This window comes from Triticum urartu, chromosome 5A, assembly GCF_056163025.1.
Source record: "Triticum urartu cultivar PI428250 chromosome 5A, HENAU_Tu73, whole genome shotgun sequence".
Taxonomy (NCBI): domain Eukaryota; kingdom Viridiplantae; phylum Streptophyta; class Magnoliopsida; order Poales; family Poaceae; genus Triticum; species Triticum urartu.
Window position 1 is genome coordinate 4,449,113 of NC_141877.1, and position 24,241 is coordinate 4,473,353.

The 24,241-nt window shown below is 40.3% G+C and overlaps 1 protein-coding gene across 1 annotated transcript; it reads right to left on the bottom strand.

The window, feature by feature from the left end:
- Positions 1–7,881: 7,881 nt before the first annotated feature.
- Positions 7,882–9,111, bottom strand: LOC125528578 (transcription factor TEOSINTE BRANCHED 1-like). Its single transcript, XM_048693027.2, has one exon. It carries the CDS (start codon positions 9,031–9,033, stop codon positions 8,212–8,214), a length of 822 nt encoding a protein of 273 aa, XP_048548984.1. The 5' UTR covers positions 9,034–9,111; the 3' UTR covers positions 7,882–8,211.
- Between the last annotated feature and the right edge of the window lie 15,130 nt (positions 9,112–24,241).

Sequence of the window (24,241 nt, forward strand, 5' to 3'; positions counted from 1 at the left end):
AGGAACAGAGAAAAGACGGCCAATATGCTTTTGGTGTAATTTTATTTTCTACATGTCGTTTTGCTTCTTATTGTCCTTTGTTTGTGTTGCCTATTTTTCCCCTTGATATGAGATGCTCTTTCGGTGTCTTTTCTAAACAAAACATTCTTGCCTATTCCAACTGCGCAGTGCAAACAATTATTGGAGTTCCTATTGCTCAAGAATAGATAGCGAGCAGAGCAAGTGCATACACGGATGCATAATCTACAGAAGAGAGGAGAATTTTCCATTAAAAACCATGTCATTACTACAGTGAGGGCAACCAAATCAAGGTTGCCGCTCCCACTCTTATAACTCAGCTCAACTTGCTGGAAATACCCTTTGGTTCCTGGGTGGATATGCACTCTATATAGAAAAAAAATAATTACAAAAAACTTTAGAATTCTTTTTAAATAAACTTGACTTTCTTTTGCACTAGTATATAAATTTTTGCAAAAAAAAACCCAGCCTTGACTTCAGGGCAAAAGAAATATTATTTCCTACTATAGGTCACTATTCACACTATTTTAGCCGAAAATTTTGTTTTTAAGAAGTCGGAGAGGTTTTTTATTTTTGTGGAATTTATCTTGCAAATAAAATGGAAGATCAACTTTATTTCAGAAATATTTTCAGAATTTATTGATTTTTATTTAGTTTCCATATAGGGTGTATATATATCCATAGACCAAAAGTTCTCCTCCCTTAACATGTGATATATACTACGTAGCCAGTGGCGGAGCCAGGATTCGAGTATAGGGGGGGGGGGGGGGGGCGAGTACGTATATTGATCGAATCTTGTTGATAATTACTAGTTGCTTCTACTAAAATTGTTGATCGTTGGGGGGGGGGGGGGGGGGGGGGCAGGCCCCTGCTCGTGCCCCCTGGCTCCGCCCCTGCACGTAGCCAATTACCGTGCCCGTTGCACCGACCAAGATTGCCTTCTGTTAGAGTTACCACGAAAACAAAAGGCATGACCAGATAAAGGGTTGCTGAAGCGACCGACGACACATAAAACAAGCAAAGCCAACCATCGGCTTTGGCAACATATGAACCGTGAGAGAGTTGTTCAAAAGCAATGCCTTCAACAAGAAAACGATGCACGAACGACGTTGTTGCCGGATCAAACCACATACAGGCGCCATACTAGCCACTACCGCACTGCATCCCCGCGCCATGCTACACCACCACTCTTGTGCTCTGCTACCATGCCGCTAATGTGACTCATGCCACCTTCGTGCCTCGCTCCACGTCTGCGCATTGCATCGCCAAACGGCATGAAGCTCCACCATCGCCATCAGGCGCACACGCTTTGCTCGGCGACGGCGAGGCAGCGCAATTGAAGTAGGACACCGGATCGCGTTGCCAATTAGGCGCGGCTAGGTTAAGATGTACAGTACAAATTAATATAGCGGTGTTTAAATGCAACGACAAGATGCTGCTGCAATGCTAGGTTAAGTTTGTAAGAGGTGCTTAAATTTCACTTGACCAACACCAGCGAGCGCTAGGAGCACAAGCAGCAGGGACAAGACAGGGCAGTAAAGTAGGTTTGCGGCTAGTTTTTGGGTTGGGTCCGTTAGTACAGCTCTGTACTGTTTGCGTGCAGTGCGTGTCCTCTTTCGACCCAATCCAACCCATCCACACTGCACCGGATACATGCTTCTTTCTTTCTTTGTCTTCTCTCTTCCTGCCTCTCCCTCTTTCTCTCTCTCCCCAGTCTGCGCAAAGAGAAAGACAGAAAGAAAAGTCACAGCCCTCCCCTTCCCCATTGGCCGGCATGGCCATGGATGGATTTCCCAATCCCAGCCAGCCACATCTCCTCTCAAAACCGAACCCCACTCACACACAGACACCATTGTTTCCCTATCTAGATCCGGCACCGACCATGGACGGATGGCTCCGGCTCTGTCCTTGAGCCGAGTTGGAGTAGAAGCGTTAAGCAGCTGGGGGCAGCCATGGCCGACCAGGAGGGAGGAGATCAGTCAAGGATCCATCCATCCATCTCCAACTTTGCCGGCCAGTATATGTCAAAATGTAAGGTTAAACTGCATGCCCCTTCCGTTTCTGCCACTCCGGTTTCTACCTATTTCGGGCGTCGTTAATATATGTATGTTCTCCACGAGATCTCAATCTCATCCACCATACTGGCTAGCTAGCTCCTTCCTCTCCAGGGCTTTCATTTGCTTTACTACCTTGTGCCACACAAATCAAACCAACGGCCAAGGATACCTAAACTGACTGCCAACTTTGAGTCTGGATCTAGCTATGTGAGGATAACTCTACATTTATTTGTTTTTGCACAACTAATGTAAATATATGAGTATCTCGTTTCCGGTTGAATCCCTAGGACCTAGCTAGCTAGTTATTTTCCTGGATTCAAGTACTACATGCATATATTCCTGTAGGAGCGAGGAGTAAACCGAACCGCAGAAAAGCAAATCTTGAGATTTGACACTTTGACATACTCTCCTACAGTAAATGCCAACCAATATATCAAACTCCAACAGCTTCCCTCACTATTTTGCATTACCTTGTATACTGTGGAGTACGCTGCATCTGTACTAGTAACGAAAATTTATGTGTGCATCCTTTACACCAAAATAAAATGCCATGGATCAGTGGTAGTGATTTTCTCAGGGTAACTCGGCAAGCGGAGACTGCATTTGGTTTGTATTTGTTATTACTTACTATATTGTAAAGTTTGTGCCTATTCTAAAAAAAACATTACAAAGTCCTGTTTTTTTAAACACATACTCACGCACCAGTACTACTTATTATTTCCTTGGCACTCAACTGATGCCAATAATGACACATTTGATTTCACATTAGTGGCAAACAGTTTATTAGATTTTGGAGTCCCAAAAATGCAAGATGGATCCCGGCTCCAGTGAGCCTGTTTTTTTTTTCAAAAATCTAGAGCCCCCCCCCCCCCCCCCCCCCCCCCCCCCCCACACACACATGTAGATCTGCATTTGCGTGATATGAATCTGTTAGTAATAATCAATAAACCATTCATGTATGGGCTACACAAAAAGACAATCCTATGGATCTACAATAGATGTATTCTTTGACATTATAAATCCGCGAATATGTATTTTTGTGTCTTAATGAACTGTACATATATATGCCCACAAAAATGTATTTTTGTGTAGCCCATACATTATTTTTGGACACCTAGTTAGGGGTTCACATAGGCTAGCAGGTCATAGACCTGATGTCTTACTACCTATTATCAGGACAAAAGCTAGTACTGATTTGGTTTACATCTCTGACCTACCAGATAATTAGATTAGCCTTTTTTCTATAAAATATACTAGAAGATACCGATCTAGCAAATGAATGTGTTTAACACATATGAAGCTTCTTCCCGATATCTTTATGTAAATAGAGGCAACAAATTAACACACTGTACCAGAAAAAACCTAGTTTGCTTGTCAGAATAGTGGAAACAGTTCCTTCTGTTATTTTGAATCACATCATCTGATGAATGCCATGCATGGAACACTTGCTGACACTCTAATTTTGGCCATATCGTATGTATGCTTCAGTGAAGAAAGCATATTATTTTAATCGTGAACCATTTCAAGTATCAACCAATTGTATGAGGTAGGGAAAAAAGTGATAGACATCATGCATAAATGTTGGCCATCCTGGATATGGATTCATGCATGTTGCCAAAAGAAAATGAGCACCTACATGAAATGGCCACACATTCACGTACCCAATACGGTCTAATTTAGGTGCTTTTATATTAAGAAATGTCAAGCTACATTCTGTAAATTACTATTTTTTTATCTGGTCTCCATGACTATGTAAGAATTTTATTATCATATTTTTTTATTCGTACATGCTTGACGTCCAAGAAAGAAGGCAGCCAGGGTTCTCTAGCTTTGACTCACAATAGATAACAAAATATTTTGGAAGCTCAACTAAATATAGAGTTAAAATTTCATGATTTGTTTTTTCATAGTTCGTAATTTTCTGTGACACTAAATTAAATGTCAAAGTTGCATTTTAGGTATTATCGTCATGTCTAGCAAATAGAGGGAGTACTATATAGAAGATTTTGCTTCACTTCCATGCCATCGGTATATACTCATTGTATGCATATAAGTACTCCCTCCGACCTAAAATAAATTTCGCAGTTTAGAACTGGGGTTAGTTCAAAACTGCAACACCTATTATGGATAGGAGATAGTACTAGTTATTATTTTTTGTTTAATGTTGGTCCAGTAAGGATTGCCCTCAAATGCAATTTTACATTCAATACCTAGATAATAACCTCACAAATAGATATGCTTAGCCAATTTGAAGCATCGGTATATCTTCATGTAAACTAGAAACATCAAATTAACAAACTGAAGAAAACTGGTTTGCTTTTCAGAAAAGTGGAAACTGTTTCTTTCTTTGCGAAAATTTACGTGTTGGTATCATCTTATGAATGGCATGTGGAACACTTGCTGAAACAGTCATTGGCTATATAGCATGCATGTGCTTCACTGAACAAATAATATACTTTAGCTAGGAACAATTTCAAGTACACTCCAATTTTATGTGCTAGAAGAAATTATAGGCATCCTTCATAATTGTAGGCATTTTATGATCTGTATGCATGCACTGGCCAAAGAACTTAAATTATATGGAACCTACATGAATTTGAAACACATTTGCGTACCCAATACGGTCTAGTTTTGGTGCTCCTGTATTCAGAAATGTCAAACTACATTCTGCTGGTTGCCATCTATGTTATCTCCTCTCCATGAATATGTGTAAGAATTTTCGAATAATATGATGTATTATACTTCCATTCATAAATTCATGGTGTCCAAAGAACGTAGCCAGGGTTCTCTAACTTGGACTTATTATACATAAGTAAATAGTTTGACTGTTTAGCTAAAACATATTTAATTTTTTCATGAATTTCGTTCATAGTATCAAGTTCATCTTTTTATGTAACATTAATATTAAAAGCAAAGTTGCAAGATAGAGATTATCGTCATGTGTAGAATGACATCTATTTGTGAATAGAGGGATGCTATATAGAAGATTGTGTTCACTTCCATGCCACAGATATATTATGTGTAGAATGTGATATAAGTAGTGCTGTTTATGAATTTCTTATATTTCTGAATATTGAAATAAAAGATTTATAAAAAAGTTGGTGTTCTGTTCTATCTATGCCATTTCTATAGGCGACGGAAGTTTGGTTTATTATTTTGCCTCATCTCTTTAAACTGACGTGTCTCGCTTTATTTTTATGTTAGCGAACTAAGGAATTGATTTAGTTCTCGCTTTACTTTGCTGTTAGTGAACTCTGTTATAAAGAACAAGACATGAGCTAACTCCGAAATATTTTAATGAAACCTTTTATGTCTATGCATGCTCCGTTTTGGTTCTAGTCTCTTCTTGCTCGCACTACAATGACATGACTAGATATGTACAGAAATCGTTTACACTGACCCCACATAGTACATCTTAATCACATGAACTCTTGAAAACAGATTATTTAGATTACATGATTTGTTTTCATATTTCTTGCAGCAAGCGAACTGTCTCCTGTGAAATTCCTTCATTCCGAACAGTTTAACAGCCGCTTATCCTTTGATGTTATTTACTATATACGTTTTATATGCATGGAAAAATTAATCGCTTTAACAATCAAGGGGCATGTCCTTCACTGCATTATCTTCTGGAAGAGACATGTGTCATGACTGGTGCAATGCAGGCCTGCAAGAGTTGTATGTGAAGGTTTGGAAAAGGCAGTGACGAAGGTTGTGAAAAGACATAGTTTTCTTTATTGTGATGAAAAAGGACACATGTGTTCTTTGTTAAAAAATAGAAATTTTTGAATGAAAAATGTGGTAACTAGAGCCCCAAATATTTGAATGCTAATTTGGGACCTAAGGGGTACCCTCTGACCCTTCTTAGTTCAACCAATGAACTAATTTTTCAGAAGTGAGGTGGATTCTGAAAATTTAGTTCATTCAGTTGAACTAAGTAGGGTCGGAGGGCATCCTTGAGGTTCCAAATTGGCATCCTAACAAATATACTATGGTACATATATATGTGGTTATACTGCCACTTGGCGCGAAAATATATAGAAATTCTTGATCTGCATGCTATGCTAGTTCCTACTCCATTGTGTAATTCAGTCTGACAGACACACTGATCTGAATCATATGTACTGAGCGTGTGGTGATTCTGCTCTCAAGAAAGATCACAGGCATAATCTAATTATTAGCCAATGGGTTAGTGTTTTTCTATTACACAACCAATTAAAGCCCCGTTTTCTGGAATTTCTGAAAAATAGCTTTCACGTAGAGCATGGCTGCTAGTTTATTAAATCAACGTATTTACTATTGGTACAGATACCTCAGTAGTATTTTGTCATGCCTGTAAGATCAGAGGTTAAGATTATGTACTAGGATTTGTGGTACTACTAGTGTACGAGTACTTTTTATGTTTCTGGGAAGTGATATGCATGCATGTCTCCATACAAAAAATATACAAGGTAATTTAAGTCACAGTTTAATGCATGATAAGAATTAGGTCAACTATAGATGTTTACTCAAGAATTATTGTTGACTGATCATTTTATGCAGAATCTGGCGAAAACAGGAAGGGCTTGAGGATACCGTATTACTACTGTATATTGGACAAACTAGTTAACTAGTATATTATTATCTACTTAATTCTTCTCAGACATTGTCAATTGTTGTGCTGATGTGTGTGAAGGTACTACTGATGAGCGCATGCATGTATAGATAAGGGTTGATGGTGTCTTTGAATGCTGTTTGACATGAAACCCAACCCATAGTAGTACATGTGCATGTGGATGACAAACTGATCTGCCAGCAACATGGACACTTTAAGCTAGTGTTGTGTTGTTATCGCCTGTCCTTGGTACTAGTTCTGTCGGCTGCTCGTACTTGCCAATCAGTTATGATGCAAATAATGGATTTTGTTTTTGCATAACAGTATAATAGTGTGTGCAATGATCTATCTTACACTGTGAATTGTACTAGTTTTGGTCTTAGCCCCTGTTTGGATGCACATGTCTTGTCGACATGTATTAATGGCCTATCTGCTGTGCAACTGCAAACAGAGCTATCCAATAGTACAACAAATAGATGTTTCTAGCAAATGAAACATATAGCATCATTTGAGAAGGACACAACATATTATGTCTTTTTCGATAATGTAACAAGGGAAACTTGCATGACACTATAAATTCCTTAATTGGTGGAATCTTGCTGTAGTATTTGGTTAAATGTGTATCCGTATGATTTTGTGATGTAAAATTCTGTTGCCAAACATTTTCATGTCATCAAAATTGTATACATCTAGCTAAGCTAACGTTAGGCGGCACTGAACATTTTTCATGTGATATGAAATGTATACAACTATACATGCTGCTTTGTTAACTATTATTTGCACACTAATTACTTGATTGAACGCAATTTTTTTTTCAAATATCTTTGGGATTAAGGATCAACTGATAGAACAAACAGGAAAATTTTGGAAAAATAGTTGATGGCAATGTAGAAAGTGAGGACATATATATCTAAGGAACTAAGGTAAACCAATGAATTATTATCATGTAATTATGTGCTGCAAACGAAACTAGGAATATCTTGTAGCCGTATTCGGGTTTGGTCCGTAATAAACATATGCTATATGTGCTGGGGGAGGGGGGGGGGGGTTGTAATATTACATTTTCCATTCTGAACTTGTTAAAAAAAACTTCCCTCCCCACAAAAAAAATAAGGGCGGTTCTCTAGAAGTGATACATATATCTGTAAACGCTAGGAAGGTAGCTCAACCAATATTACATCAATCATCTTCTTACCCATATATAGAGAAGGATTGCAAGTTAGTTATAATGGTTACAAAGTAGTAACTCACATCAAACAAATTAAAGCACCGGACGGTCGATCCTCGTTCAGAAATTAATTACTAATAAACCGTTTAGAAATTACTAATAAACAAAAGCAAGCAAAAGAGGAACATGGCATGTGATGACTGATTAATCCATTATTCATCACTGGTGGATGGATGAAGTTGTTGGATAGAAGAAAAACGGCAAGATCGAGATAGAAAAGCAATCAGTTAATGGAAACACACGTACTACGTACGATCGAAGATAGAGGAGCCTCTGCAAGTACCGATTTGGATGGCCTTTATTCGACTGGATGGTCAGTACTGGATGCGTGGTTTGGCAAAGACAACTCCTCCCAGCTCCCATGGCTCTTGCTCCCCCTCCTCGTAGTAGTTGTTGCTGCAGGTTACTGCCGGAACCACTGGCTGCCTCGCCGGCGCCGGTGCCGGAGCCTCCGACCGGAGGCGGTTCCTCTCCTTGGTCCTCTCTCTGGCCCTCTCCCTGGCCCTTGCCCTGGACGCCTTGTCTGGGAGGAGAACAGGGGCGCTGCCATTGCTGCTCTTCTTCCTTGGACTTGGAACAGCAGGAGCTGATCTTCTTTTTGCCTTGGCCGTCTGATGCTCCTGCTCCTGCTGCTTGTTTGTTTCAGCATCGGCCGCCATGGCCATGGCGTGGTCGTTGTTGTCCAGGTCCAGGAGAACAGACCCGTCCACGTCCTCCTCCGACAAGGACATGGAGGCGGACATGGAGGCGGCGAGGTGGTTGATGCCGGCGGTGGACCTGTCGAGGAGCCACTGCACCGTCTTGCTGGCCTTGTCGAAGCCCAGCTTGTCCTGGAGGGCGAAGAAGCGCCGGGCCACGTCCAGGGACAGCCGCATCCGCCGGTCCCTCATCCCACCGGCCGTGCATATCTTGCTGTGTCTGTCTTTCCTCGCCGCGGCCCTAGATCTTGACGCCCTTGACCTTGAAACTGCCGGAGGCGTTGGGTTGTCCGTCGTAGCGGCCGCGGCTGCGGCAGCGGCCAACGGAGGGTAATAGTAGTAGGAGGAGAAGGCATCTGGTACTTCTGAGGAAGGAGGAAGAGGAGGAGGGTGTTGATGGTGAGGCCAAAGAGAGTCCATCCCCATTTCCATTTCCATCACTATCTCCTGCTAGTTAGCTCCCTTCTGAGCTCGAAATAATTCACACATCATCTCATGGTCATATATACCTGCAGATGTAGGGCTGCACTGACCTGCTGGCCGCCCTTCCCCTCCTACTACAGTGCTTACTACTTGACGATCAGAGGGGCCATGCTGTTCTTCTAGTGTATGCTTGTTCAATACATACCTACACATCATACATACTGGTAGGAAACATCTTTTTTTTTTTGCTATAAGGAAAAGAATCATTACAAGGCATGGCAATTATTTGATAAAAGGAAACAAATTAATGGCCTCCAGCCAGCCGTAAAAAAATCTAGCAAATGAAGTGACAAAACATGCATGGACCAACTAAGTTGAACTTTTTTTCCTGGTAAAGGACATTTTCGTTCAAACGTTAAAAAATGTTGATAGAAGCACAATGTGTTAATGTCCGACATCTGCATAACAAGATGCACACATCCAACAACTCCAAACAAAAAACATTAAAAACATCGTTTTACAGCAATAGTACCTGGTCATATGCGCAACCGGGTAGGATGTCGTCATAATAAGATTTGTGTCCTCCAGCCTCTGTAGGATAGACCAAGTACGGAGCCAATAAGTACAAGCATGAATAACCTGCAAAGGTGGGAAACACATTTTTTAAAAAAAAAATCCACATCATTCCTGGGAAGCCACAGAGTCCAAAATATGGTTTCCGCCCCCACGAGGGTATGTGTGGAATTTATTTGTCAATCCCCTCAACAACTTACCAAAATTATTATCCACACTACATGGTGCTATAGGTTAGAAGCTACCTGAAAAATAATAGACCGTAATGTATGAGTAACCTTATACTAAAAATAGGTGTTTAATTCACATGTGATGGTGAAAAAAGACAAAACGCTTATTACCCTGCCAATGTTAGTGTGCAAGGTTGTCTCTAGTCAAGACCACACCCGATTTAAAAACCATAGGAATTCTTCACGTGCAAAGGTATTTTTGAGATTACATATTTTGTCACTGTCCATAGCGACATCACTACGGGCAAGTGACATGTACATAGAATGGACTGAGGACTAACTAAGATGAACGTGCCCAATAAGATCACCCTCAACACTCAGAAGCCTATCGGTGGGCATGCCGTCCAAACAGGGATCTAAACCGGTGATTCACTCCAACTTCTTTGTACCAAGCTCCATCATCTCAGTATGTCACACCTGTAGTAACATCCATAATTGGTAGTACATGAGAGTGGCGACTGTAGACAAGAATGAACTTTATTCATTTCAAAAGATGACATTATTTCTGCATTGCCATTTAGACCAAAACACCGCTGAAATTAAAGATCATAAAGAGTTGTCAACACACCCCGTGGCCAAGACACAAAAGTATGTGGAGTACTCCTTCAGAAAATAAGTATGTGGAATACTACAAGGAATGTGATATTAAAGGATAAATACACGGCTCATCATACAAGACATGCCAGATATCACTCAAAAAAGAAACATTGGATGGACTTTTGCTGTAATAAAATTCTGATTTATCTCTAATAAACTATTTTCTTGCTCATTTTTTCCCCAAATCTTTCTTGTCTCACTTATATCCTGTCTAGAGTGCTTTAGCCCCTAGCTGGTTTCCATAACATAAAATCTGTCTATGGAAAATACATAAAATACCAAAAAAAATTCATATACTCTATGTAGGTTGATGCGTGGATTTTTTTGTTCGCGCATATTTTTTTTGTAAAAAGAAAATTATGATACTTGAAAAAATGTAACACATTCAATATTTTAATTTTGGCACAGATAGCCATACTTTGTGTGCAAAATTTACATGCATATACTTCATCAGGTGCAAAAATACAACATGCTATAGGTTGTAAACTTGTAATACACGATTACTTTGGAAGAAACTGAGAGGGGATAGGGAGAATTGGTGCAGTGCTTAGAGATATAGGTACTTAATCATCTACACCGGTATCTGAAAGACAAGATTTTGTTTTAGAAAATAGAATATATATATATATATATATATATATATATATATATATATATTGCCTCTAATATTTGCATCACATATGCGCACAACCAAATTTCTTACAAGCTAAAAATAATAAAATGTCCAAATCACATGATTTCAGCCAGACAATAGCCTATTATATTATGATTGCCATCTAAACAAAGACATAAATTCCTCCATAAGCCACTCCAAGTGCTTGGTCCCAGATTCCATTGCTTCATGTGTTCAATTTTGTGAGAAGCCCAATATCGCAACAAATTGATATACGAGAATAGCAGTTGCCTGAAAGAGTGAACATTTTTTTATTAAGAATGAAATCAATTCAGCACAACCAACTATCCAAAAATCGATGGTGGTGCTAATATGACTTTAAGGACGAAGACACTTCTGCACACCACATAGCCATGCACCAAAATTTTTGTGACAAGCTACATGATAGAGGTATTTAAACACACAATTTATAGCTTGCCAAGCAATTCAAGCAATTGTGCATGTATCGAAAATATAATTTAAACTGTCTCTTGCTCAAAGCAGAAGCAACATTGTGCCCCCACCTCATGTTTCTCCTTTAGTCTAATTATCCATAGTACACCATAAAAATCTTTCTTTTTTAAGCAAGTTTCAAATTTGTAGTCCCTTAAGAGAGATTTTTTTATTGAAGTTAATGAAATGCCATTCCCTTTACAAAAAATGCGAGGTGTGAACTATATATATTTGCTCCAAGTGTCCAAAACATATACCGGTGTTGGCCACACAAAAATTAATGCAAAAAATTAACATAAAACAAACATACATTTCTTATTTCCCTAGGAACAAAATATGCACAGCTTGATTAGTTGGCATGAATTTGTATGGATTGAATAATGCAATAAATTGTCAGAGGGAAAACATGCACGACCTATGATGAAATTCATGATTGGTGATGTGGCATGCTTGCATGGAGAGGAAAATTTTGTAGTGGGTTGCTAATATTTAGAAATAGATGATGCGGAAGTGCTTCGCTTCTGGGAGGATCAATTGTTAGAGGCGGCTCCACTCTACAGAACATTCCCCTCCATTTTAATATTGTGTGCAATAGACATGCCACGGTTGTTAGCATGTTGTGATCAGTACCTTTAAATGTAAAGTTTTGATAAACCCTATTGGGGTAGATGATGAGAAAACACCATTAAGTGGTATGTAAATTAGTTGAGACTACACTAACTTGGACAAGACACATTTATATGGATCCTACATGTGTCTCATGAGCTTAACTCCTGGCACAAAAAATGTACAATAGATTAGCAATCCTCTGTCTTAATCCACTCAACTATCTCTTCCCGTTCCACATCAAAAGGTTTCCATGACATATAGAGGCAAGAAATAACAGTTGCAAAGAAAACCTTTTTTCATTCGAGAAAAACGTTATTTCAATCTACCTTTTCCTTCTCTCCCTTGAAAATATAACTCAACAAAAATCCAATTGTTTACTCAACAAATCTTGCTTGTAAGCTTTTGAGATAATAGAAACATGTTACCATTTGATTCTGGCCACAAGAAACTCTTTTTCCTAATGGCAGAAAACAAAAAGTTATGTTGGTTATCTTGAAGCTATTCTAATCTCGGACAGACACAAATTTGCAATTATTCCACAAACGACAAAAATCCCTCTTTTGCCTACCTCTATGTCAATGAAAGAAGACAAAAGCTCTTTCTACTGTTTGGGTAAAAATTAAATTTTGAAAATCCTTTCAATGCAATGGAAAAAATCCAAAAGGTTTCTATTTAATGATGAAATTAAAGTGATAAATAAAAAAGGCTTTTAGAATATATGTTTGCTGAAATGTTAATAAGCAAGACATGCTTTATTCATCGAGCATATCTTTCGTTTTGTTCAAGCAAGATCAGAGGTATCTGCTTTGGATTTCTAAACAAAATTATCTTGTCATTTTTGTTCGACCTAGAATCGCATATGAAATAGACGAAGGAAGAAATTTAGCAACATGTTTCCCACAAGCAACTCTTTCTTGGATTTTTCGTTGATTATTTGCGATGGTTTGGTGAAATAACAAAAACACTAGTTCCTATATATCATTATGGATTGACGTGACATGAGCATGAAATAGGTTCAAGAATATGTTTTCTTTTTATAAGTGGTAACATCACTTATCTTTATAACCAGTCTTTCCGGTTAAGAGCTCATTCTTACACTTCACTTTCTAAGAGGGCATTTGATGCATCAATCCCCCTTCTAGTAGCCTTTTTCCCTAGAGATGGACAATTCGTCCACCCAGCTTTATTAATCATGTACTAATAAACAAGAAATATAATATATTGGCATTTCCATTCGATCATTCAACATCACTTTTTTCACATACTTTGTATAGTTTATTGTATTTCAAATGTAAATCACAAACTCTCTTATTTGCTTTGCATTAGTATTAGTTATTTTTGTAGCATCTAATTTTAACAAGTTTCCTGCAACAATGTGCGAGCTATCATCTAATTTCGGATATGAAAAGACTGAAACTAGAAAAAAATATCCTTAACCTTCGAAAAGAAGGCGAAATAGCTGGGCATACTTGCCTCGTCGAAACAATATATTTAACTTCCACGAAAATTAATTTAAAAGCATGACGGCTACTAAATGACGCTAAGAATGAGCTTCATGTTCATGGCACGCAACCACGAAAATAATGGTATCATCTGCATACCACAGGAGGAAGAAACTGTCATTATCATCAACAGGGCGGGAAATGACACCACTAACAAATTTGTCATCGTCCCGGGCTTGCTCTGTTAATTAGTACTACTAGTGTCCAAAACATATGTTTGATTGGGCAGTAGGTATTTAGAGTAACCAGTCATTAACCAAACTAAGGCCAGAGACAGTAAAGTAGTACTAGCTACTCCAGATAAGTAGGAGTTAGGTAGGGGGGAGGTGGATGGGTGATAGTGGAGCACCATATGCCGTTGCCATCGTCAGTCACAGATCCCAGCCCTTATTAGTGGAGCTGTCGGAGCACACGTTTCGGACGCCAGGCGCAAACAGCTCCTGTAGCCATGGAAAGTGACCGGCCTCCGCCCTCAGCTAGCTGTGGCTAACAAAGAGATGAGATGCACATCCGTATGTGTGATATGTGCATGCACCTGCACTGCTGTGCATCTGCATCCTATCATTCCAAGGTGGAAGTTGGGGACCAAATTAACCTCTAGCTAGGCTAGACCTGCAGCTTGACCCCAGCACTAACTGGCTGGCTACTTGAGGGTGGAGGACAATGGCTTTTAGGGGGTATCTCTTTCTCTGTCGTGTCGCTATTGGGGAGCAGTAGTGATGCTTTGGATTTATCATATTCATCTCAGTTAAGTAACCTGGTATGTAGTACCATGCATATATATGGCCCATGGTAGTACTGCCGATGGTGGTACCTGACCAAGAGCACGGGTGCACAGCTAGTTTTCCATGATGGAGGCTTTTTGTTGATGGCCCTCCCCTCTTCTTAGGGCATCTCCAACATTGTACCGTAAATCAGACTTACTATTCGTGCATCCGCGGATATGGATACGGAAACGGTCATCCAACCGCATTGCCCTAAACGTCCGTTCGTATTTCAAACCTAAATTAAGCAAACCGGACGAATTTGATGCAAACCAAACAATTTTCGTCCAAAGCAAACCTAATTCATACAAAGTTTGGAATATTACAACTAAACAGGACAAGTTCAACTAAAAATTAAAAAAAAATAGAAAAAACTAAGCGAGGTACCAGACGGTAACCTCGTATGCATGCCTGCCCTGGCCGATGGAGCCTCCGTCGCTGTTGCCGTCGGAGTCGGAGTCGTCATTGTCCTTCCAACGACTTCCGCATAGGGACTGCGGGCAGCCCTAATTGGCCGCCGCTTGCTACTCGCGGCGCAGACGGCAACACGATATCAAGTGCTAGTCAAAACATAAAAAATGCACAAAATCAAATTACTAGAAAAAGAAAAGCAACCGTGTGATCCATGGAAGGAAACACCGACCATTCCTTGATAACACATGCACTGACTTTTCTTTCTTGTAGCTCACATGCTTGGGATTATCGATCTCTTCACAGCGAGATAGGTAGCTATATGTATTTTGCTTATAACTCTCTTTTTTTCAAGTAACAAAATTCTTGCATACTAAAGAAAATTGTTAGATGTCTAAATTCGACACCATCTACTTCCACCATAGATACAATGTGCTTAGGTTTTTTTTTCTGGTTTCGTCATTTTCCATGAATAAATATAATTAAGTATTTTTCTACAAATACTATTTTTGAGGGTACTACAAATACAACAATTTCTGTTGGTAACTCAAATTTTTGATCTCGGGCCATGGGCTCCCATTCAGCAGTAGACGGGGCCAGCGACCTTACCTAGCTACCTTTTTTTTGGGTCTTTTGTAACACGAGAGAGTGCTGTTGTGTTAGGTTTCCCAATCTGACCATAGGGTATCTGCCCATATTTATTTATTTTTTGAAAAGGAGGATATACCTTGGGCCTCTGCATCTAGGCAATGCATGCATCCATTTTATTAATTATTCATAAAAACCTTACAAAGTAATACATCAGCAAGCCTGAAGCTACCATCTTAGCAACACATGTCGCTACTCTTATTCACTAGTAGAAAAGAGGGCTTTGGTTCAGGCCGGGTCAGCCCATTAGTCCTGGTTCAGTCCAGAATCGGGACCCATGGGGGCATTGGTCCCGGTTCGTGAGGCCAGGGACCTGCCGGGCCTCGTGGGGGCATTGGTCCCGGTTCATCTGGCCCCTTTGGTCCCGGTTGGTGGGACAAACCGGGACCAATGGGCCTCGCTCCTGGCCCACCATCATTGGTCCCGGTTGGTGGCTTGAACCGGGACCAAAAACTTCCCTTTAGTCCCGGTTCATGTCACGAACCGGGACCAATGAGGTGCCTATATATACCCCTCGCCCGCGAGCAGAGCACTCCACAGTGCTTTGTTTTTCTCTGGCCGGTGAGGGGAGGGCTTTGTGGTGCTCTAGCTCACCTCCAATGCACATGAGGTGTTCGATGAAATGCCCGAGCCACACTAGTTAAGCTTTCTTCTCTCGAAGCTCGACCTCAAAGCTCCATTTTCCTCAAGATTTGTCTAGGTTTAGCGACCCGTCACGTCCCATTCCCGTCTTCACCGCCGTCGATCGCCCGCGGCGATCTCGTCGCCGGCACCACCGTGGTGAGCCTCTTGTTCTTATCTTCTTTCTGAAAGAAAGAAAATTGTTACTTTAGATAGATACTTGTCTAATTTTCTTACTTTTATTATTGCTTGTTATTATATATATAGTGCGATGGTTTTGGTATCTGCCCCCGTCGGCCCTCGTCCTGGCTATGATTCGGATGTGGTATATATATTATCTTTTTATAACTATTTGGTTCATTTATTGTTTATGAAAATTATGCCGACCAACGTGACATAGTTTTTATTTATGTAGGAGGTAGTTAAACCGGAAATTCCAACCGACCCTATTGTCGAGAGGTTAAATTTAGTTGAAGAAGAAAACAATTACTTGAAGGAAAAAATAAAAAAATTGAGGAGGAGAAGATGATATTGGAGTTGCATGTTGCGGATGTCGTCGATGATCACAAGATCAAGATGAATGCAATGCGGTTGAAGATGAGAAAGATTAGAAAATATGCCATTCATACCGAGGCTTGATATCATTATGCCGTTGGATCAATTGTTACCTTGGTTGCGATTATGATCGCATTTGTTTTCGCATTGAAATGTTTTACATAGTTTCAATGTATGATTTAATTAATTAGATGCTCTGGAGAGCTATATGTTGTTAGATGAGAACTATGTATGTACTTTGGTTTTAATGTGATGATGAACTTCTATTAATTTGGTCACTTAATTATCTATTCATGATGTTCTGTAATGGTTTTTGACACACTTAATTATATATAATGTACGCAGATGAACCGGCAATGGATGTACGGTGACAGACACACCTCCGAGTACATTAAGGGCGTGCATGATTTTCTCGAAGTGGCTGAGGCAAACAAGCAGAATGGTTTTATGTGTTGTCCATTCCCTAAATGTGGGAGTACGAAGTCTTACTCTGACCGGAAAATCCTTCACACCCACCTGCTTTACAATGGTTTCATGCCACACTATAATGTTTGGGCGAGGCACGGAGAAATAGGGGTTATGATGGAAGACGGCGAAGAGGAAGAGGACGATGACAACTATGTGCCCCGTGAATACGGTGATGCTGCAACGGGGGAAGCTGCTGAAGATCAAGAGCAACCAGACGATGTGCCAATGATGCTGCAACGGGGGAAGCTGCTGAAGATCATGAGGAACCAGACGATGTGCCCGATGATGATGATCTCCACCGGGTCATTGTCGATGCAAGGATGCAATGCGAAAGTCAAAAGGAGAAGCTGATGTTCGATCGCATGTTAGAGGATCACAAAAAAGGGCTGTACCCCAATTGCGAAGATGGCAACACAAAGCTCGGTACCATACTGGAATTGCTGCAGTGGAAGGCAGAGAATGCTGTGCCTGACAAAGGATTTGAGAAGCTACTGAAAATATTGAAAAGAAGCTTCCAAAGGATAACGAATTACCCGACAGTACATACACAACAAAGAAGGTCGTATGCCCTCTAGGATTGGAGGTGCAGAAGATACATGCATGCCCTAATGACTGCATCCTCTACCGCGGTGCGTACAAGGATCTGAATGCATGCCCGGTATGCGGTGCATTGCGGTATAAGATCAGACGAGATGACCCTGGTGATGTTGACGGCGAGCCCCCCAGGAAGAGGGTTCCTGCGAAGGTGATGTGGTATGCTCCTATAATACCACGGTTGAAACGTCTGTTCAGAAACGAAGAGCATGCCAAGTTGATGCGATGGCACAGTGAGGACCGTAAGAAAGACGGGAAGTTGAGAGCACCCGCTGACGGGTCGCAGTGGAGAAAAAATTGAGAGAAAGTACTGGCCTGAGTTTGCAAGTGGCCCAAGGAACGTATGGTTTGGTTTAAGCGCGGATGGCATTAATCCTTTTAGGGAGCAGAGCAGCAATCACAGCACCTGGCCCCGTGACTCTATGTATGTATAAGCTTCCTCCTTGGATGTGCATGAAGCGGAAGTTCATTATGATGCCAATTCTCATCCAAGGCCCTAAGCAACGCGGCAATGACATTGATGTGTTCCTAAGGCCATTAGTTGAAGAACTTTTATAGCTGTGGAATGGAAACGGTGTACGTACGTGGGACGAGCACAAACGGGAGGAATTTAACCTGCACGCATTGCTTTTTGTAACCATCAACGATTGGCCCACTCTGAGTAACCTTTCAGGACATACAAACAAGGGATACCACGTATGCACGCACTGTTTAGATGAAACTGAAAGTATATACCTGGACAAATGCAGAAAGAATGTGTACCTGGGCCATCGTCGATTTCTTCCGACCAACCATCAATGTCGAAAGAAAGGCAAGCATTTCAAAGGCGAGGCAGATCACCGGAAGAAGCCCGCCATGCGTACCGGTGATCACGTACTTGCTATGGTCAATGATTTACACGTAATCTTTGGAAAGGGTCCCGGCGGACTAGCTGTTCCGAATGACGCTGAGGGACACGCACCCATGTGGAAGAAGAAATCTATATTTTGGGACCTACCCTACTGGAAAGACCTAGAGGTTCACTCTTCAATCGACGTGATGCACGTGACGAAGAACCTTTGCGTGAACCTGCTAGACTTCTTGGGCGTGTATGGGAAGACAAAAGATACACATGAGGCACAGGAGGACCTGCAACGTTTGCACAAAAAAGACGACATGCCTCCAAAGCAGTATGAAGGTCCTGCCAGCTACGCTCTTACGAAAGAAGAGAAAGAAATCTTCTTTGAATTCCTGCTCAGTATGAAGGTCACGACTGGCTTCTCGTCGAATATAAAGGGAATAATAAATATGCCAGAGAAAAAGTTCCTGAACCTAAAGTCTCATGACTGCCACGTGATTATGACGCAACTACTTCCAGTTGCATTGAGGGGGCTTCTACCGAAAAATGTCCGATTAGCCATTGTGAAGCTATGTGCATTCCTCAAAGCAATCTCTCAGAAGGTGATCGATCCAGAAATCATACCAAGGCTAAGGAGTGATGTGGCGCAATGTCTTGTCAGTTTCGAGCTGGTGTTCCCACCATCCTTCTTCAATATCATGACGCATGTCCTAGTTCATCTAGTCGATGCGATTGTCATTCTGGGGCCCGTATTTCTACACAATATGTTCCCCTTTGAGAGGTTCATGGGAGTTCTAAAGAAATATGTTCGTAACCACGCTAGGTCAGAAGGAAGCATCTCCATGGGCCATCAAACAGAGGATGTTATTGGGTTTTTTGTTGACTTCATTCTTGGCCTTAAGAAGATAGGTCTCCCTAAATCGCGGTATGAGGGGAGACTGACTGGAAAAGGCACGCTGGGAGGGGACTCAATAATATGTAGGGACGAATATTCTTGGTCTCAAGCACACTACACAGTTCTACAGAACTCTACCTTGGTGACCCCGTATGTCGATGAACACAAGATCAGTCTGCGCTACAAACACCCGGAGCAGTGCGACGAGTGGATTACATGTGAACACATCAGGGCTTTCAGCAGTTGGTTGGAAACACGTCTCGGAGGTGACAACACTGTTTGTGATGAGCTGTACTTGTTGTCCAAGGGACCATCTTTGACTGTATTGACTTACAAAGGATACGAGATAAATGGGAATACATTTTACACGATCGCCCAAGTTCAAAAGAGCACCAACCAAAACAGCGGTGTCTGCTTTGATGCAGCAACCGAGAGGGGAAAGGACACATATTATGGTTACATAGTGGACATATGGGAACTTGACTACGGACATGATTTTAAGGTCCCTTTGTTTAAGTGCAAATGGGCCAATCTGTCAGGAGGCGGGGTACAGGTAGACCCACAGTACGGAATGACAACAGTGGATCTGAAAAATCTTGGGTACACTGACGAACCGTTCGTCCTAGCCAATGATGTGGCACAGATTATCTATGTGAAGGACATGTCTACCAAACTGAGAAAAAGAAAAGATAAGGAAGCGAATACATCATACGATGAGCCAAAGCGCCACATAGTTCTTTCAAAAAAAGGGACATCGTGGGAGTGGAGGGCAAGACAGACATGTCTGAAGATTATGAAAAGTTTCATGAAATTCCTCCCTTCAAAGTCAAGACTGACCCAATCATCCTGATAAACGATGAAGATTATCCATGGTTACGGCGCAATAAGAAAATTACACAAGCGAAGAAAAAGTGAAGACTTTCTCCTGCAACTATTATGATGATACCATGCCAACTTTGTAACAGATGAGTATGATACTATTGTCCGTTTTGTACATGCACATGCTATGTGGGTGAAATTATGATACCATGCCAACTTTCAACTTTTTCTGACCTAATACCATTATTCAAATTTGAAAACTAATGACACTAACATAAAATTTATAATTTTTCTAAAACTAATGGCACTAATAGAAAGTTTATAATTTTTCTGATCTAAAAGCAAAAAGTATTAAAAAATAAAGCAAAAAATAAAAGAAAATAAATAATGCAAAAAACAAAACAAAAAAAAACTATTTTTATAGTAAAGATAATCAAAAACTTGTGATTCACACAAATATCAAAGAATTCAAATTTTAACTATTCAAATTTGAAAACTAATGGCACTAACAGAAAGTTTATAATTTTTGTGACCTAAAAGAAAAATAATTAAAAATAAACTTTAATAAAATAAATAAAAATAGAAATAATAAGTATTTTTTTGTAAGTAGAAACAAAACAAAATAAATAAAGCAACAAAGAAAACGAAAAAAGTGCCACCTACTGGGCCCCCACGGCCTGAATACGACTAGAAACCCTACCATGGGCCAAGATTCAGGCCCACAGGTGGCCCAGTAGGCCCACAAGCACATAGCGTATGGTTAGGCCCGAAAGCCTACAATTGAGAGGAGCTCGAGAGGGTGGGTGAAGCAGTGCTTATAGACCACTCTCGAGCTCTCTCAGCTAGCGAGGTGGTACTAAACTTTTGACGTGGGGCAGCACAAGGCCTTTGGTCCCGGTTGGTACCACCAACCGGGACTAAAGGGGGCATTGATCCTGGTTCGTGGCACCAACCGGGACCAATGCGCCTCGCCGCTGGCCCATGAACATTAGTCCCGGTTTGTGCCACAAATCGGGACTAAAGGGTTGGTCCTCGTTGCGGTTCAGAGTTTAGTCCCACCTCGCCAACCGAAGGGGGCTCACACCGGTTTATAAGCCCTTCCCTCTCTGCCTTGTTGAGCTCCTCTCAAAATGAAAATAGATGCCCTTATACAGGAAATTTGACCTAAATTCAGAGTGAATTTCTCTGAAATTCATAGAAATTTACTATGAATTTAGGTTGAATTTTCTCTATAAGCGCATCTATGCTCATTTTTTTAGTAAAGTTAATCACAAACTTGTGATTCACACAAATTTCAAAGAATTCAAATTTTAACTATTCAAATTTGAAAACTAATGGCACTAACAGAAAGTTTATAATTTTTCTAAAACTAATGGCACTAACAGAAAGTTTATAATTTTTCTGACATAAAAGCAAAAAGAATTAAAAAATAAAGCAAAAATAAAAGAAAATAAATAATGCAAAAAACAAAACAAAAAATGGAAAAAAACTATTTTTATAGTAAAGTTAATCACAAACTTGTGATTCACACAAATTTCAAAGAATTCAAATTTTAACTATTCAAATTTGAAAACTAATGGCACTAACAGAAAGTTTACAATTTTTCTGACCTCAAAGCAAAAAGAATTAAAAATAAACTTTAATAAAATAAATAAAAATAACAACCATAAGTATTTTGTTGTAAGTAGAAACAAAATAAAATAAATAAAGCAACAAAGAAATCAAAAACAAATTTGAAAACTAATGGCACTAACAGAAAGTTTATAATTTTTGTGACCTAAAAGAAAAATAATTAAAAATAAAATTTAAGAAAATAAATAAAATAGCAACAATAAGTATTTTGTTGTAAGTAGAAAAATAAAATAAAATAAATAAAGCAACAAAGAAAACAAAAAAAACAAATTTGAAAACTAATGGCACTAACAGAAAGTTTATAATTTTAGTGACCTAAAAGAAAAAATAATTAAAAATAAACTTTAATAAAATAAATAAAAATAGCAACAATAAGTATTTTGTTTTAAGTAGAAACAAAATAAAATAAATAAAGCAACAAAAAAAACAAAAAAGTGCCACCTACCGGGCCCCCACGACTTGAATACGACTAGTAACCCTACCATGGGCCAGGATTTAGGCCCACAGTAGGCCCACAGGCACACAGCGTACGGTTAGGCCCGAAAGCCTACAATTCAGAGGAGCTCGAGAGGGTGGTCGCAGCAGCGCTTATAAACCACTCTCGAGCTCTCTCAGCTAGCGAGGTGATACTAAACTTTTGACGCGGGGCAGCACAAGGCCTTTGGTCCCGGTTGGTGCCCACCAACCGGGACTAAAGGGGGGGCATTGGTCCCGGTTGGTGGCACCAACCGGGACTAAAGGCTTTGCTATATAAGATGACACTTAGGAAATTTTCACTTCTCATTCGCAGTTGCCCTCGACGACGCCGACGACATCGACGCCGCCAGGCTGCCCCGACGCCGCCCGCTGTCGCCGTCGCCCACCGTCGCCGTCGCCCGGGCCTCGCCGTGGCCCACGCCCTCGCCCGACGCCGTCGCCGCTCGCCGCCCCTGCCCTGACGCATGCTGCCCCGGCCTTGCCCTGACGCGCGCCGCCCCGGCCCGCCTCGTCGTCGCGGCCGCCCTGCCCCGCCCCCTTCGTCGTAGTCGCCCCCTGCCCCGAGCACGCGCCCCTGCCCTGTCGACGTCATCGTCGTCGCCATCCTCGCCGCCGACCCCGCGCCCCTGCCCCTCCTCTCCTTGGTCTGGCCGGCGCCCTCCCTGTCCTATGCTTGTTTTTTTTCATATATATATATATGATGTTATATATATGCTTGTTTGTTTTTCATGTATATATGCTTGTATTTTTTGTTATATATGATGATGTATATGCTTGTTATCATAATTGTTTTTGTTCATATATATGATGATTTTTATATAGAATATGATGTTTTTTTGGTTCATAGATGATCATATATATGATGTATGCATGGATGTGGATGAAATGAGATGAGATGTGTTTTCTGTTGGAGAAGAAAACATTTTGTTCCATGCAAAAGTTAAATTTTTAGAAAAGTTTTATATATCTAGCTAGGAAAGGAAGAAGAAGAAAAAGAATAAGAGGAAAAAGGAAAATAAGAAGAGGAAGAAAGGAGAAGAAGAGGAGACGAAGAAGAGGAGAAATAAATAAGAAGAAGAAAAGAGAAGAAAAATAAGAGGAGAAGAAGAAAGGAATAGAGGAGAAGAAGAGAAAATAGAATAAGAAAAAGAAGAGGAGAAGAAGAAAGGAATAGAGGAGAAGAAGAGAAAATAGAATACTATTCTATTTTCTCTTCTTCTCCTCTATTCCTTTCTTCTTCTCCTCTTTTTTTCTTCAATCTTCTCCTCTATTAATATCTTCTTCTCCTCTTTTTATTTCTTCTTCGTCTTTTTATTTTTTATCGGATATGTCGTTGTCGATATACCCCGTGTCCCGATAACTTCAACACGAGGGGGGGGGTCGACCTACCCCTCCCCGATAACATTATTTTCCCATGTATGTATGCAAAAGTTACATTTTTAGAAACGTTTTATATATCTAGCTAGGAAAGGAAGAAGAAGAAAAAGAATGAGAGGAAAATGGAAAATAAGAAGAGGAAGAAAGGAGAAGAAGAGGAGATGAAGAAGAGGATAAATAAATAAGAAGAAGAAAAAAGAAGAAAAAGAAGAGGAGAAGAAGAAAGGAATAGAGGAGAAGAAGAGAAAATTGAATATTCTTCTTCTCCTCTATTCCTTTCTTCTTCTCCTCTTTCTTCTTCTTTTTTTATTCTTTTTTCTTCAATCTTCTCCTCTATTAATATCTTCTTCTCCTCTTTTTATTTCTTCTTCGTCCTCTTATTTTTTATCGGATATGTCATTGTCGATATACCCCGTGTCCCGATAACTTCAACACGAGGGGGGGGGGGGTTCGACCTACCCCCTCCTCGATAACATTATTTTCCCATGTATGTATGTCGTCGTTGTCG